The sequence below is a fragment of the Babjeviella inositovora genome, assembly GCF_001661335.1.
Source record: "Babjeviella inositovora NRRL Y-12698 unplaced genomic scaffold BABINscaffold_8, whole genome shotgun sequence".
Lineage (NCBI taxonomy): Eukaryota > Fungi > Ascomycota > Pichiomycetes > Serinales > Babjeviella > Babjeviella inositovora.
The window spans coordinates 217,150-231,614 of NW_017566845.1; the positions used below are offsets into that span (position 1 = coordinate 217,150).

General features: G+C 50.1%; 4 protein-coding genes across 4 annotated transcripts; all 4 read left to right on the forward strand.

The window, feature by feature from the left end:
* Positions 1 to 871: 871 nt before the first annotated feature.
* On the forward strand, positions 872 to 4,201 carry SMC6 (DNA repair protein). The gene has a single exon (XM_019129175.1). It carries the CDS (start codon positions 890 to 892, stop codon positions 4,028 to 4,030), a length of 3,141 nt encoding a protein of 1,046 aa, XP_018984360.1. The 5' UTR covers positions 872 to 889; the 3' UTR covers positions 4,031 to 4,201.
* A 410-nt stretch (positions 4,202 to 4,611) lies between these two features.
* Positions 4,612 to 10,431, forward strand: BABINDRAFT_37763 (uncharacterized protein; the record flags this gene model as incomplete). The annotated part of the gene is made up of 2 exons (XM_019131833.1): positions 4,612 to 9,133; positions 9,665 to 10,431. The coding sequence occupies 2 exons, from the start codon at positions 4,612 to 4,614 to the stop codon at positions 10,429 to 10,431; spliced, it is 5,289 nt and encodes a 1,762-aa protein (XP_018984361.1).
* A 349-nt stretch (positions 10,432 to 10,780) lies between these two features.
* On the forward strand, positions 10,781 to 11,850 carry RAD59 (Rad59p). Its single transcript, XM_019129176.1, has one exon. The coding sequence runs from the start codon at positions 10,867 to 10,869 to the stop codon at positions 11,479 to 11,481; it is 615 nt and encodes a 204-aa protein (XP_018984362.1). The 5' UTR covers positions 10,781 to 10,866; the 3' UTR covers positions 11,482 to 11,850.
* Positions 11,851 to 12,375: 525 nt separating this feature from the next.
* BABINDRAFT_167581 (uncharacterized protein) lies at positions 12,376 to 13,842 on the forward strand (the record flags this gene model as incomplete). Its single annotated transcript, XM_019130523.1, has 1 exon — positions 12,376 to 13,842. One exon carries the CDS (start codon positions 12,376 to 12,378, stop codon positions 13,840 to 13,842), a length of 1,467 nt encoding a protein of 488 aa, XP_018984363.1.
* Between the last annotated feature and the right edge of the window lie 623 nt (positions 13,843 to 14,465).

Sequence of the window (14,465 nt, forward strand, 5' to 3'; positions counted from 1 at the left end):
CTAGTTGTATCTGGCCGACTCTTAAGGAGGCCGTATTTATATGAAACAATTCACACAAGTTGCGCCTAATCTGATTTATCTAGAGTTTGAGACTGAGCAGGTATTTATATGGATACAGATATCATCACTGGTTGCATCTAGTTTAAACCTGGAGAGGTATAATCATCAGATGCCTTGGACTTTTATTATCAGCAGTAATATTCGGATGTAAACGATCCTGCTGGACCATCATGTTATAGATAGATAAGTGTAAAGGGTATCATTTGTCTTTTATTCTTGATCATATGGGATCCTGCGTCTGGAGGCGATATTACATTAATATAGAGCCTAAACGTACGGGGTGGTCCTTGTGTTGGCTTGGCTCTAAAACAGCAGTTAACGGACAGTGTAGTTGAATCGCTAAATGCATATGGTTATGCGCGATCGTGGTTAGAAGTTTCTTGGAAAATAACCACGTTTTATTCTAATTAAACACTGGATGAAGTGATCTATAATACTCCGTACCTTACAGCTGTATCAACTTGTCTTTACTCAGGCATTAATATTTCTGCATTTACTTATGCAATTATCAGTCTCGCACTTTCACCAGCCCAAACTCTGTCCCTGCCAATAGCCTCCTCTTGTACTTGAAGCATCACTATTGTGGTCGTGCCCGCTTCAGATACAAACGCGACGCGTGCAGGTCATAATATTTACTATACAAATATTTATTCGGCATCTACCTCAACCCGTTTTGCCTCCGATCCCAACACGCTATGACCACACACACAGCCACGGAAGTACGTATCCCAGATATTTGCTAGTAAAGTTTGCTTTACTGACACCACAGAACGAGTTCAGCATCGAGGATGTGCTCTCGCAGCCGGCAAAAAAGCGGTCGCACCAAGCGATGACGCAAGCGGACGAAGGGACATTGCCATCAACGGCGGGGGTGATTGAGAAGATTGTGCTCAAAAATTTCATGTGCCATGACCACCTTGAGGTGGCCCTTGGGCCGCAGTTGAATTTCATTATTGGGAATAACGGGAGCGGTAAGTCGGCGATTTTGACGGGGCTCTCAGTGGGGCTCGGCTCGAAGGCGTCCAACACCAACAGAGGGAAGTCCTTGCAGAATTTAATCAAGCGTGGGCGCACAACCTCGCGTGTTACCATCACGCTTGCTAACGTGGGCCACGAGGCGTACATGCCGGAGCTTTACGGGAACAAGGTGACGGTAGAGCGGGTTTTGAAGAAGGAAGGCGTCGCTGGGTACTTTCTCAAGGCGGAAAACGGCAAAACTGTATCAACTAAAAAGGCTGACCTTGACAACATGCTCCACAAGTACGGCATAGCCATCGATAATCCCATGGCGTTTTTATCGCAGGATAACGCGCGTGGCTTTATCACCTCATCGTCGGACGCGCAAAAGTACAAGTTCTACGAGATTGGCTCACGTATTTTTCAGAACAAGATGGATTTGGTCGAGACTGGCAGCAACAACCGTGAGATGTTCTCCAAGGTGGCGACACTTGCCGCGGCGGTCGAAGATGCCGAAAAGAAGCGGTCGAAGGCCAGAAAGACGTACGAGCAGTTCAAGGAGGGTAAAAACTTGAAGAAAGAGCGGCTTCTCGTAGAGGCAAAGATGCGCTGGGCCGAGGTGGCCAAGTTCCGCGAAAAACGCGCGGAGATTCTCCAGAAGGACACAGATTTGGACGAAGACATCACCCACATTGACCAGCAGACGGCGCAGCTTGACCAGCAGCTTGCTGAGTTCGACACCAACAAGGAAGCCGCCGCCCAGGCCGCCCAGACCGCCGAAGAAGCGGAGGTACTGTTCCGCAGTCAGTGCGAGGGAGTCAGGGAGCAGACCGCCGAAGCGAAGACGGAGCTCATCAAGATCCAGGACACTATCAAAGATGCGGAGAGTAACACGAAAGCGCTCGCACAGGAGATCGCAAAGCAGGAGCGCTTGCTTAAAGTAGAACAGAAACGGATCGATGCCATCAACGGAGGCTCGCTAGAGGAAATGCAGCGGCGGTTAGATGCGGCCGAGTCCGAGCTTCGTGAGGTTACGGATGCGGGTCGCGCTGCGCAGGAGCAGTTGAATGAGATTGACGAAACGCAATCCGCGGCTGTGCGTGCGAAGGGCGATGCAAAGAAGAAGGCTGAGGAGGAAATCGGCCGTCTCAAGGAAACCAAGAGACATATGCTCTCGACACAGACGGATCCGCTCAACGCGTTTGGGCCAAAAATTCACCAGGTGATGCGCGCGATCCGCGACACGCGCTTTCGGAACAAGCCCATCGGGCCGCTTGGTCTCCACGTGAGCGTAAAGGACGAGTACAAGGACTTCTCAGACATCTTTAGTACGGTGCTCACTAAGACGCTCGAGTCCTTCTTAGTGACGAACTCGGATGACGAGAAGACGTTGAATGCGATCTTGCGCCGGCACAACATGCGGAGCGGGGTCATTGTGAGACGCGACGACCGGTTTGACTACCTGAGCGGGATGGCGCGCAGCCACAGGACCTTTGTGGATGCGCTCGATTTTGATAATGAGTATGTGAAGCTCACAATGATCGATCTCAATAACATCGAGAAGTTTGTCATCTCCAAAGACCGCGATCGTGCCAAGGAAATTCTCCAAGGCCCCGACCGTAACGTCATGTCTGTGTTTTCCTTGTTCAATCACCATTCGGGACAAAGATCTTCTATCAACGACACCGGCGCGTTTAGAATCGATCCGGTGCACTACCTGAGTGAGTTCAAGATGAACCGCAGCGCCGGGCTCTCACTATCGGCGGTGAAGAGGCTCGAACTGGAGATTACTGCGGCGGTAGAGGCCGCTAAGACCGCGAACGACGATTACGAGCGCCTCACGAACCAGATCCGCCACGAGAAGGAGATTCTCGCCAGTAAGGACCGCGACAGTCGCAAGCGGCAGAAGCCGTTGAAGGAGCGGATCTACGAGTTGAAGAACAAGTTGAGCGAAAACGCTGATATGGCCGCGATTGAGAGTTTGACAGAGAGTATCCAGGACTTGCAGAACCAAACCACCATCCAGCGCACAGACTTGGCCGACTTGCAGGGCGAACTTGCCAAAGCCCAGGCCAGCTACCAAGCCCTTGGCGAGTCCTTGAAGCAATCCCAAAGCCAGTTGTTGCGGCTCCGGGCGGAGTCCGACAGTAAGCGACTGGATTTGGCGGAGTTTGACCAGATGAAGGCGCTGATTCTCGGCCAGCGCGCGCACTACGAAAAGTCCAAGCAGAAGCGTGTCGACAAGAAAGCGCAGTACCAGGAGTTTGTCGTGCGATTGGCAGAAGAGATTGTGACACTCGAGGCGGTGGCGCGCGAGACGATGCCTGCGGAACAGTGTCCGTTGATGACCGGTGACACGGAGCAGACCTTGGGCGCACGGTTGAACCAGATTATCCAGGTAATCGAGAGCCTTGAGAACAGGCTTGGGGGTTCGTTTGAGGCCGCCCAGCAGCGTTTGACCGAGTGTGAGGCACGGTATGAGAACTTGAAGACGTCTTTTGACGATTTCCACTCGATCCACAAGCGCGTGGACGATGACGTGATGTTTAGAACGCTTGACTTGAAGGAAACTATTGAGAATTGGACAAACACCATCAACCAGTCGTTCAAGTTGTCGCTCCACCAGAGAGGGTTCGACGGGGAGCTTGTGTTTGACCACAAGAAGCAGTTGTTGCAAATGCACGTGTCGAAGGACGGGTCGTCAAACTTCAGAGCGGTCGATTCACTCTCCGGTGGGGAAAAGTCCTTCACCCAGATTGCTCTTTTGTTGGCCATCTGGCAGCCGATGAGGGCCAAGATCCGGGGGTTGGATGAATTTGACGTGTTTATGGACTCTGTCAATAGAAAAATGGCGATGAAGATGATGTTGCTGACGTTGCGGAAGCAGCAAAAGTCCCAGACTATCTTTATCACCCCACAAGACATTGCCGACGTGGAGGGGATTAACGGTCCTGATGTGCATATCCATCGGATTGCCGACCCAAAGAGGGTGAACAACTCGGAGAATCATTAAGCGAGATAATTGATAGTAGAATAATGGGAAATGATTTAAGGGAACCCTATGAACGAGGTAAATGGCTTGGTGGTAAGTTTAGGACTATTCGCCAATAAGCCAATGTTCAACCATGTATTGGGCTTTCATGTCTCTAATTAAAAATTCAATAAGGCTGATATATGTTGGGGCTAAAGGTTTTATTCTTTAAAGCTCGTAAGAAAAAAAAATACCCCTCTTTTCATCCTCTCATTTAAAATAAACCATATACACCGCGCTGAAACAGGACACCATTGGGAGTTTAGGCGTCGGTTGAGTCGTGCAAAAGCACGTTATAGCTCGATCTACAGCTTTCACAAAAATAAACTAACAACAACATAACTAATTACAATATAACTAACCGCAAATTCTTTGGAAAACTGTCGCATCATCATGTATAAATGCTAACATAAATCTATAAGCTTTTAGCTCGAATATAAACAGGGTGGAACCCGCACCAGGTCGTACACGGCTAATTCCCACGTGCTCCCATCTCCACAAAACGCGACGTATCAAAAACGTCACATTTTGCAATCGCCAGAGTCCCACCCCCACCAAGCCCAATGGATTCTGTGATCTCAAACCTAACCAGCATTCTACCGCAGCTGTCACCCAGTACGGCTGGAGTAGACACCACGCCGGAAGAAGCGATTGTGAAGGCGTCGGATCGCTTGATCCACTCCAACGACGTGGCCACGCGTCGCTCGGCCGTCCAGGAATTGAAGAACTACTCGCGCCAGTACCGCGACTTGATCGTCGACAACTCGCTCCGTGGGTTGGTTAATGACTTGCACAAGGACCGTGAGCATCCAGAAATCGTTCGGTATATCCTTGAGACGTTGCTCATCTTGTTCATCCGTGGGGAAGGCGTGGTAGATCTCACGCGCGACTGGATCGTTGGCCAAGGCGCGCAGAACTTGCGCCAGATGCGAGGTGGGAAGTATCCCTCGCCATTGCTCATTGGTTCGGGGATTGACCACATTTCGTACTGGATCGCCGATGAGTTAACCACCAGCACCACCTCCTTCGACCTCTTGGTCGACCTTTTGCTGACTTCAGTGTACCCTGCGACCGTTTATATCTTGCAGCTTCTCCAGGCACTCGCGGTCACACGTTTAGAGCGCACCCAGGAATGTATTCTGGCGAGCCCCGCGGCCGTCGACACGCTCGTGGCACAGCTCCGGAGCACGCTGAACGACCAAATCCGCAACGAAACGGTACTCTTGTTGCTCAAGATCACCCAGAACAATGAGACGTTCAGCAAGTCACTTGTTTTCCATGCGGACTTTGATGTCTTCTTTCTGATCATCGCGGAGGAGGGCGGAATCCGTGGCTCGGTCATCGTCAGTGATGTGCTCCAGCTCCTCAGCAACGTGCTCATCTACAATGCCATCAACCAGCAGTTATTTCTCTCCAACACTATGATTATTAACCGCTTAGCGAGTCTCCTTGTGGAGCCCTTGCTCGACTCCGCCTTTGTTTGGACCGACCAACGCCTCACTAACACCCAAAACTCGCTCCTCATCGTGCGGATGTTTGTGTTGGACGAGGCCACCAAGACCACGCACCAGAACCAACAGAAGCTCTCCGCTTCCGGTATCCTCCAGGCCGTGCTCCAGGTAGCGTTCCATCCTGCCACCCCGAACAAGATCCGCGCCTTTGCGCTTGCCACCATTGCAGAGCTCGTCCAGTACAACCCAGACTTACAACGCCAGTTGCAGACGTTTGACATTCCTTTCACTGATTTGGCAAACTCCGGCTTAAAGTCGGGCGAGGTGCTCAGTGTGCTCGACTGCTGCTTGCAGTGGATGTTGCACGCCAACTCCATCCACGTCTTCAGCATCCGCATGGCCTGTTTGCGGCTTTTGAAAGCGTTTGTGCGGGAGAACCCGAAGTTTTGTCAGGGTTACACCCAGTGGTGTTTGACGGCGTACGAAGGAAGTGGCGGACTCGAGGAGGGGAAAGAAGAGCCCGGTGAGGACACTGAAGAGCCCTCGTTCACGGCTAACACTCCCAACATCCTTCTCATCTTGACAGAATTCTCCACCACGGCACACCTCAACCCGTACCAGTACTGGTTCGCCGCGGTGCTTCTCCTGCACTTGTTCCAGGAGTCCCCTGAGTGCCGGGAGGTGGTCCAATCAACCGTCATTGGTGCGGACGACGAAGATTCCGAGGAATCCTCCTTTATCCAAACCATTTCTGGGCTTCTCGTTCCATTCCTCAAGCTCCAGGAGCCACGTGTGTCCTTGGGGTACTTGCAGTTGCTTTCACTCTGGTTGTACGAAAACTCCGGCGCCGTCAACGACTTCTTGGAGGAGGGCTCAACCGTCCACGCCCTAATTGCCTACTTGTCTGATTTAAGCAACGATAGCGACTCCCAGGTGAAAGGGATGATTACCATTTTGTTGGGGACCGTATACGAATTCTCCACCAGTACGTCCCCTATGACTCGTGCCAGTCTCCACAACCTCTTTACCAAGACCATTGGGATCGATAATTACGGCTTCAAGGTTAGGCAATTCAGACAGCTTCTCCAGGAATTTGATCCCGAGAGCACGTCCGCCATCTCGGACAAAACCGGTTTGCCCGACGTCTTCTACGACGAGATCTTTGTCTCGGCGTTCAACGCCAACTTTCCGCGGCTCGTCAAGGCTATGACCCGCGACCCTAGCCACGAACCGGTTGAAAAATTGACATTTGAGGTGGTGGACGAGTTGCTGCTGAAGAACCGACTGTTGGCCTCCGCCCTCCAAAAGTTGGCCGAGACGTCGAGTACCACAGTGACAGCATTGAGAGGTGAGTTAGACGAAGTGTCCGCTAACTTTGCAGACGTGACCGATATGCTCGAGCAAAGCAGAGAAGAAATGTCCAAGTTGGAAGACACGCACTCTGAGGTGGTGGATAAGTACGGGGCATTGGACTCCGAGGTAAAACAACTCTCCTCGCTCAAACAGAGTTTGGATGCCAAGGTGACAAAGTACGAGGCTGAACTACAGAGCCTTCGACAGATGGGCCACAAGGGCGACCGGGAGTTGAGCGAATACAAGCTGAAATTGGAGTCAGTCGAGGCGGAACGCGATAAGCATGCCGACGGTGTCAACAAGATGAGCAAGGAGTTGATGAAGTTACTGAAGGTGCGCGACGAGAAGGATAAGGAGCTCAAAAAGTTGAATTTTGACCTCAAGAAGTTGGTTAAGGAGATTGAGACCTGTCAGCTGAAGATGGAGTCCCAGAAGAAGACATACGAAAAGCAGGTCCAAGAGTTGGACGGCTCTGTCGAATCGTTGAAGCTGAGAATTGCCGAAACTACGGCGGCCCACCAGCAACTCCAGACCGTAGTTGCAGAAATGGAGACTGAGAAGAATAACACGGAGGCCGTTAACCGGCAGGTGATTGAGAAGTTGCGGACCGCCGCTCAGAGACTCGACACGATGGAAGCGGAAAAGGTGGCTCTCGGCTCTAAATTGGAAGAACTTGCCAAGACACACACAGTGGAAATCAGCCATCTCAAAGACCAGGTCTCCAAGCTATCCGCCACCAATTCGACCCTCAAGCATGAGTTGGCAGGCGCCGAGACCCAGTGCTCCGAGCTTGCGTCGTCCAAGGCTGAGGTCGATAAGGACCACGCACGCCTTTCCGCGGAATTGGTGGAAGCCAGGACGTCAGGTGACACTCAGGCAACCAAATTGAAAGAATTTCTCGACTCTGCCGTTGCGGCAAACAAGCTTTTGGAGGAGGAAAAGACTGGCCTTGAAGGCCAGATTGCGTCTTTGTCAACTGAAGTTGCTAAGCTTACTGAAGACATGGAGGTGTCGTCCAAGGCAGTCAAATACGAGCTTGAAGAGCTTAAGAAAGAAAACGAGCGCTTGAAGGCTGAACTTGATGCTTCTTCAGAGCTCGTGGCTGCGAAGGGGGAAGAGTTGAACCAGAACGAGCAGAGACTTTCTCAATTGCAAGAGTCATATGCGTCGTTGGAGGAGACCCACACAACTGCCATTTCCACCATGCAACTGGAATCCGAGGCCCTGATCAAGTCTTTGAATCTGAAGATGCTAGAGTTGGAGGCTGCCAGTTCGGCGATGGCGGACCAGCTCACCGAATTCCAAACCTTGAATGCAACCCTTGGTACCTCAATTGACGATCTCACCAGCAAGCATGACAGTTTGGCTACCAAGCACGCGGCGCTTGAATCGGACCATTCCGAGTTGCAGCAACTCCGGGACCAGCAAACGAGCAAGTTTGAGGGCATTGTGAAGGCTCACAAGGAAGAGATATCCCTGTTGCACGATTCCCATGCTGAAAAGGTCAAGGGTATGCAGTCGTCTATTGATGACACCAAGAAAGCATCTGACAAGGCGGTACTGGCGAAGGCTGCGGAGCTTGCTTCCTCCCAGGAGCAGGTTTCCGCGCTTGAGACTGTCCTCGAGAAAACCAAGACTGGATTAGATACCGCTGAGGCCGACAGATCGGCGCTCGCCAAGTCCCTTGAAGATCTCAAGGCATCAACTCAGCTTTCAGAAGAGCAGCTCAACGCAAACATTGGGGAGCTTGTCTCCAAACAAGCCGCTCTCCAACAGACCAAGGACGAACTAGAGGCAAAGTTGCTTGTAGCTGGCAAAACCCTAGATGATGTTACTGAGAAGCACTCTTCTTGCGTCGCCAAGATTGCCCTATTGGAAGCTGAAATATCCGAAGGTGTAAAGTCAAAGGAGGTACTTGTTGCTTCCAAGGCTGGCGCTGACGAGAGTGTCGCTGTTCTTACGTCGCAGGTGGAGGGGTTGAAGTCCGCAAACACAGAGCTTTCTACAGAGAAGAATGCTCTCCTTGCCGATTTGAAGGGATCCGAAAAGAGCTTGGCCTCTTTGAAGTCAAAACACGAGAGCACTTCGGGTTTGCTCAATGAGCGGGTGAAAAAGTTGGAGCTAGAGATCGAGCTGCTCCACGAGCAGTTGGAGAAGAAGTCGAAGGCAATCGAGAAGGAGAGAATGATGCTTACAGAAAACTCAACTTCTGTCATCCAAGAGTACAGCTTAAAGATCAGCGAGTTGGAAGAGTCGCTCAAGTCTGTCAAAAAATCCTCTGGTGCCAAGGTGGAAAGCTTGGAGAGCGAAGTTGAATCAGTTAAACTAGAGTTGTCCGAGGCTAAGGACGAATTGGTGGCGAAGGACGAAACGATTCTCGTGCTTGAGACGGACAAGAGTAGCCTCGGAGAAGAGGTTAAAGCTCTTACCTCCAAGATTAAAGCTCTGACAAAGGCAGCTCAATCGTTCGAGAAGGACATGGTCCAGAAAGGCCAGGTCATTGAGGCGTTGAAAAAGACCCTGGAAACAGAGTCGGGGGTGCTCAAGGAGAAAATCAAGGTTCTTGAAGCCGAAATTGAAAAGCAAAAGACGTCGTCAGACGGGTTGGAAGTTGAGATCAAGACGCTCAGTAGCAAGGTCTCGGAAGGAGATAGAACCATCGGGGATTTGAAGAAGCAGGTGTCAGATGTGGAATCTGTGATTAAGGAAAAATCTGCGAGTATCGTGACCTTGGAAAAAGAGGTGTTGGCCTTGGAAGGTGATAAGGCGGGGTTGCTCGAGTCTCACGCGAAGGAGGTGGCTGAGGCCGCAGGGAAGTCCGACACGATTTCCGAAGAACTAAAGGCTGAAATTGAGCTGTTGAATAAGGAGGTGCACATCTTAAAGCTGGATGCTGAGGCTATGGAGTTGAAACGCACCGACCACGAGACCCAGATGAAGTTGTTACAGACTGAAAAGACCTCTCAGGAAGAAACTGTTGCATCAATGCTTGAGGAGATCAAGTCTCTAAAGGCACAGGTCGATACCGAAAAGAAGACATCGCATGAGCTCCAGACGGAACTCTCAGAACTAAGGAAGAGTGGGTCTGATGAAAACGCCACGTTTGCCGAAGAGATTAAAAAGGTTAAAGAGTTGAACAACGGATTGTCAGAGAAGGTAAAGGCGTTGGAGCCTTTGGAAGTCCAGCTCAAGGATGAGGTGGCCAAATCCGCTGGTTTGGCTCTGGAGGTGACGGCACTTGCCAAAAGCGTCGATGAGTTAACCGCTGTCAAGGAGGCCACGGAAGCTGCAGCGGCCAAGGTTCTGAGCACCCATAGCGAAGAGCTGAAGGCCAGTACTGCATCGATCGAGAAGCTAACCAAAGAGAATACCGATCTTGGTGCGCTTGTAGCGACCAAGGAAACTGCGATTGAGGCGTTACAGCGAAGGTTAGACCAGCTTGAATCCGACTTGGCTAAACTGAAGGAAGATACCGATGACCTCATGTTGTTAATGTCGGACATGGATGAAAAGTACAAGGCCAAGATTAAGCTGCTCGGCGGCGAGGTTTCTGAGAGCGAAGACGAAGACGAGGATTAGTTGTATAGCATTTAGACGATTATATATTTAACTTTTTAACATTACAGCTTAAGAGGAGTGATTTTGGAATTCGCTTTAGATGTTCAGGCTGTTTCAGGACTAGCTATAAAGTTTAAATGGTTGGCTTTAGTACTTCTGCAAGTCAGTGGAGAATAAATCCTAAGTATATTTATTACCTAAAGATGAGAACTACCTGATCTACTTGTGGATATGTTAGCGCTACGTTCAATGGTATGTTTGAGTCCATGTCACGTGCAGTTTTGTAAGGTGGCGGAAACGCGCACTATTTAAACGCGTTTACGCGTTATTTACTCGAATCTCTCTCACCTATCATTTCTGGTTTGTATTTTCGGACGCTGTTTGTATCGTTTTGGACTTCTCTCGGGTTACTAGAATTTACTGATCTGACATTACAGTTCGTTAATTTCCTGAGCTATGACAGATCAAGCTGTGGTATGGCACGGTGACGACGTAGCGTCAGATGACGAAATCGCCTCTTCTTCCTTTAAATTATTCCCCGAGTCCACCAGCATGGACTTTGGAGACGTTTCTTTGTGGCCAAACCGTCCAGCCAGTAAGTGGGCAGGTAGCAAACTAGGGGCTTTGCAGTTCAAGCTCGAGAAACTAATGCAGAGGGCTCGGTGCAACAAGTACTCCCGCGATAACGATCCCAAAGACTTTCCGAAGCGGATCAAGGGGTTCCAGGTAATTCGCCTAGCAAACAGTGTGTTCGGTGTGCACGGCTGGTCGTCAAAAATCACGTCCCTGAAAACCCTCGTGTGCGATATGGACGGAAGCGTTGTCAACTTGGTGGTTGAAGTGACGTTGGCGGTGACGCTCAAGGACGGAACCTTCAACGAAGGCATAGGCACCGGATCCATGACAAACTACCCCGCTGAAAAGATTGATACTAAGGGAGCGGTTTTCCAGATGTGTCGCAAGGAAGCCGTGACCAACGCGCTAAAGACGTGTATCTTGTCGTTTGGCGAAGACCTTATGGAAAGAGACAGTGCCCGCGACTTGAAGTTTTTTGACAATCAAATTAGATAGGCGAGAAAGTGGAGGAAAGGTTACCAGGAATTCTGTCAATTTACCTGAGTTTCCCCGATTGATGCTATAAATTATTGAAGCATGGTCCTCAAGCCTTGAGACAGCGGGGTGTTATGAGATTCAGCTTCCCGCATACTCACTCTGAATCCACGTTCCACTCCCGTTGGAACCAAAGGAGGCACAGTGAGGGAGCACCTTGTATATGTGTTGATGCCTGACTTCGCATGGCATGTCCGTCGGTGTTTCCGAGATTTGTCACTATGAATTAGAGAACATCAAACCTGTGTGAGATCGTCAAACCTGTGAGGCATGAAAGGAGAAATAACTTTATTTTACCGATAAATCGTTAGCTATTCGGGACTAATCCCATAATTTATTGCTGTTTGTAACAATCTCAAGTAGTTTGAAATATCGGATCGTTACAAACGTTCAACGTGTACACTTGTTGTCTAGACCATTATAAAAATCTTGAATCGTTGTAAACCGGTAACTCACAAGTTCTAACCCAGACAGGTATTGAGAAGGGTCTGCAGCACCTCTGCCTACTTACGCGATCGTGTGATTATCCTCCAGTACAAGTCAGACATTTTGCCATTGATCATTCCAAGATTCAGCTAATTGCAGCCCCTTATAATTAATTCATTTTACCATTATTTTCCAATTGATTTTGCGGGTTTATAAGTCTGTTGTCGCGTAACACTTTATCTAATCCCCACTCACATTCCTCTGCCCCATCTCCGGAAGTTTTTCCTTGGCACTCTGGACAGGAGAATACGAGGCCCAGATTTTCATGTCAAATGGACCCGAAACGCCATCTGGACGCCATCTCTTGCACCATAAGCGTCTCTCCAAGCTGATTAATCTCCTTCCTCTAATTCATTTCTATTCAATTTCATGACTACACAGCATCCGACCCCCGAGACGCCCAGCGAGACACAGCAGCTCGAAATGATGCAGCGGTTCTACCGCAAGACGATGGATTACGTACACAAAAACACACTCGTGTTCCGGTTGTGGCACACGGTATTACACCTCCACTGTCACAATACGCGCACACCGTCGCGAAACAGCCCGGTCGTGGCACTCCTCGTGCTGGAGTTCAGCATCCGAAAGCGCTTCATGGTGAAGTACTACGCACGCTTCAACCGCTTGCGGCGCGCCACGCACGCGCGCCACGCGCTCCAGACAGTGCTTGCATTTGTCGCACCGGTTATCCTGGGTCGTACAGGTCGTATTGTCACGATGGACCTCGAGGAACCCCACTGGAAGGCGTATCTCCATTGCTTGTTAGGCCGCCACTGCGTTGAGATGGAGCTGGTTTACGCTGAGGTACTCCAGAGCAAAGACGACCGGTTTATAGCGGACGTTCAGTGGTCGCATGAACTCATGGGGCGTGCTGTCAAAAATGCCGGCGAGATGGACGGCTTGGACACGCTTTTAGCCGAAGGAACGACCCTATACAATGAAATGATGGCCGCCAGTCCCCCAAGTCACTTCTCGCTAGAAACATACATGACGAACCTTTCCTTCGCGGCCGAACGCTTTCCCGAGCACCAAGTACCTTTCCACATGTACTTGGTTCGGGAATGGGCGCCGGAATGGGTCGACCTCCTGCTCGACGATATGGCGTTGGTTATGCATATTCTTGCCTCCAAGGCCGACATTTCCGGTAGGGATAAGAGCGAGCCCCAGCATATGGCGCCGTCCAACACCCCCAGCCCCAAGACCACCGTCCTTACGAACGCTAAATTGAAGAAACAAGCAAAAAAGCAGGCAAAGGCCGCGAAGCAGCAGACAAAGTTGAACAAGACCGACATTCGCAGCGCCGCACGCTTCATCATGTGTCTCAAGGACTACGCCGAGCACGCAATCTCCCTAGCCCGTTTGGCCCTCTACTTGCTTAACTACGCGATCCAGGTCGTCAAGGAGCGCACCATCGAGAGCCAGCCCGTGCTCTGGTGTAGAACTGTGAATGAGCTCGACACGGGGCTCCGCATGGTGGATACTCTTACTGCCAATGTGGATGATTTGCTGTCTTACACAAACACAGAGTTGCCAGACTTTTTCATGAACGGCGAGCGCATGCATCTCAGTTGGATTGTGCTCTTGCAAGGCCTCTACAAGGCGTGTCTGGTGTTGAAGACTTTAGCGTACACGATTCGGGAAATGGGCGTGATTGACTGCGAGCCAACAGAGCATTTCAGGAACTGTTTGTCGATCATGTTGATCACCGCCGCTAACATCCCGTATGATGAGACATTTACGTTTAAGGATTGTGCGTGTGACGATCGTGTGTTTGTGATGGTGTCTGCCAGTCTCAAGTTTTTTGCACGGGAATACGAGTTGTTGCATAGCTTGTAAAGATTTGCAAACATGACACAATATGGGGCGTAAAACGCATAGTCAGCAGAGATAGTGGAGCCAGAAACAATATTCTCACTTCTCCGAGCCTAGTAAGGCTCTCACTCTAAATTTCAGCCTGATAAGACTTGGTTGGGATCATAGGTATGTATATATCTGTGCCTCCCAGGCATATACAAGGGTACTATCTCGGTTTTGCAAGTGTGAATCCCAGAGCCTCTAATCCGTTTCCAGAGCATATTTCCGATACCACAAATTTTTACAGCCCTTGCAAGCGTATGGCTTTGCACTGTAACGACTCGTTAAAACTTGTCCATGTGGATATACCTATAACTGCCTTAACGTAATCACATACCTTTTCATCAGATTAGGCTCGGGTTTTTTTATTCTTATAATTTTACCTGGAAAATTCATCCGCCTGTCTTTTGAGATACCTAGCTCTGCTCAGTGGACAATGCCAAGAAACTCTAGAATCTTTCTTCAGCTCCAAAATATTGTTCCCAGGATTATTTATGGAAGAAGCTATCCCGTGTGACATACTGCCATATTCTACCACTGCTCACTCACACCCGTCATGCCAGATGTTACCCAGACGCTACGCCCATACTAAAATTTCGTGCCTT

Excerpts from the sequence above, each read along its gene's own strand:
- SMC6 (XM_019129175.1), top strand. The coding sequence starts at position 890 with ATGACGCAAGCGGACGAAGGGACATTGCCATCAACGGCGGGGGTGATT.
- RAD59 (XM_019129176.1), top strand. The coding sequence starts at position 10,867 with ATGACAGATCAAGCTGTGGTATGGCACGGTGACGACGTAGCGTCAGAT.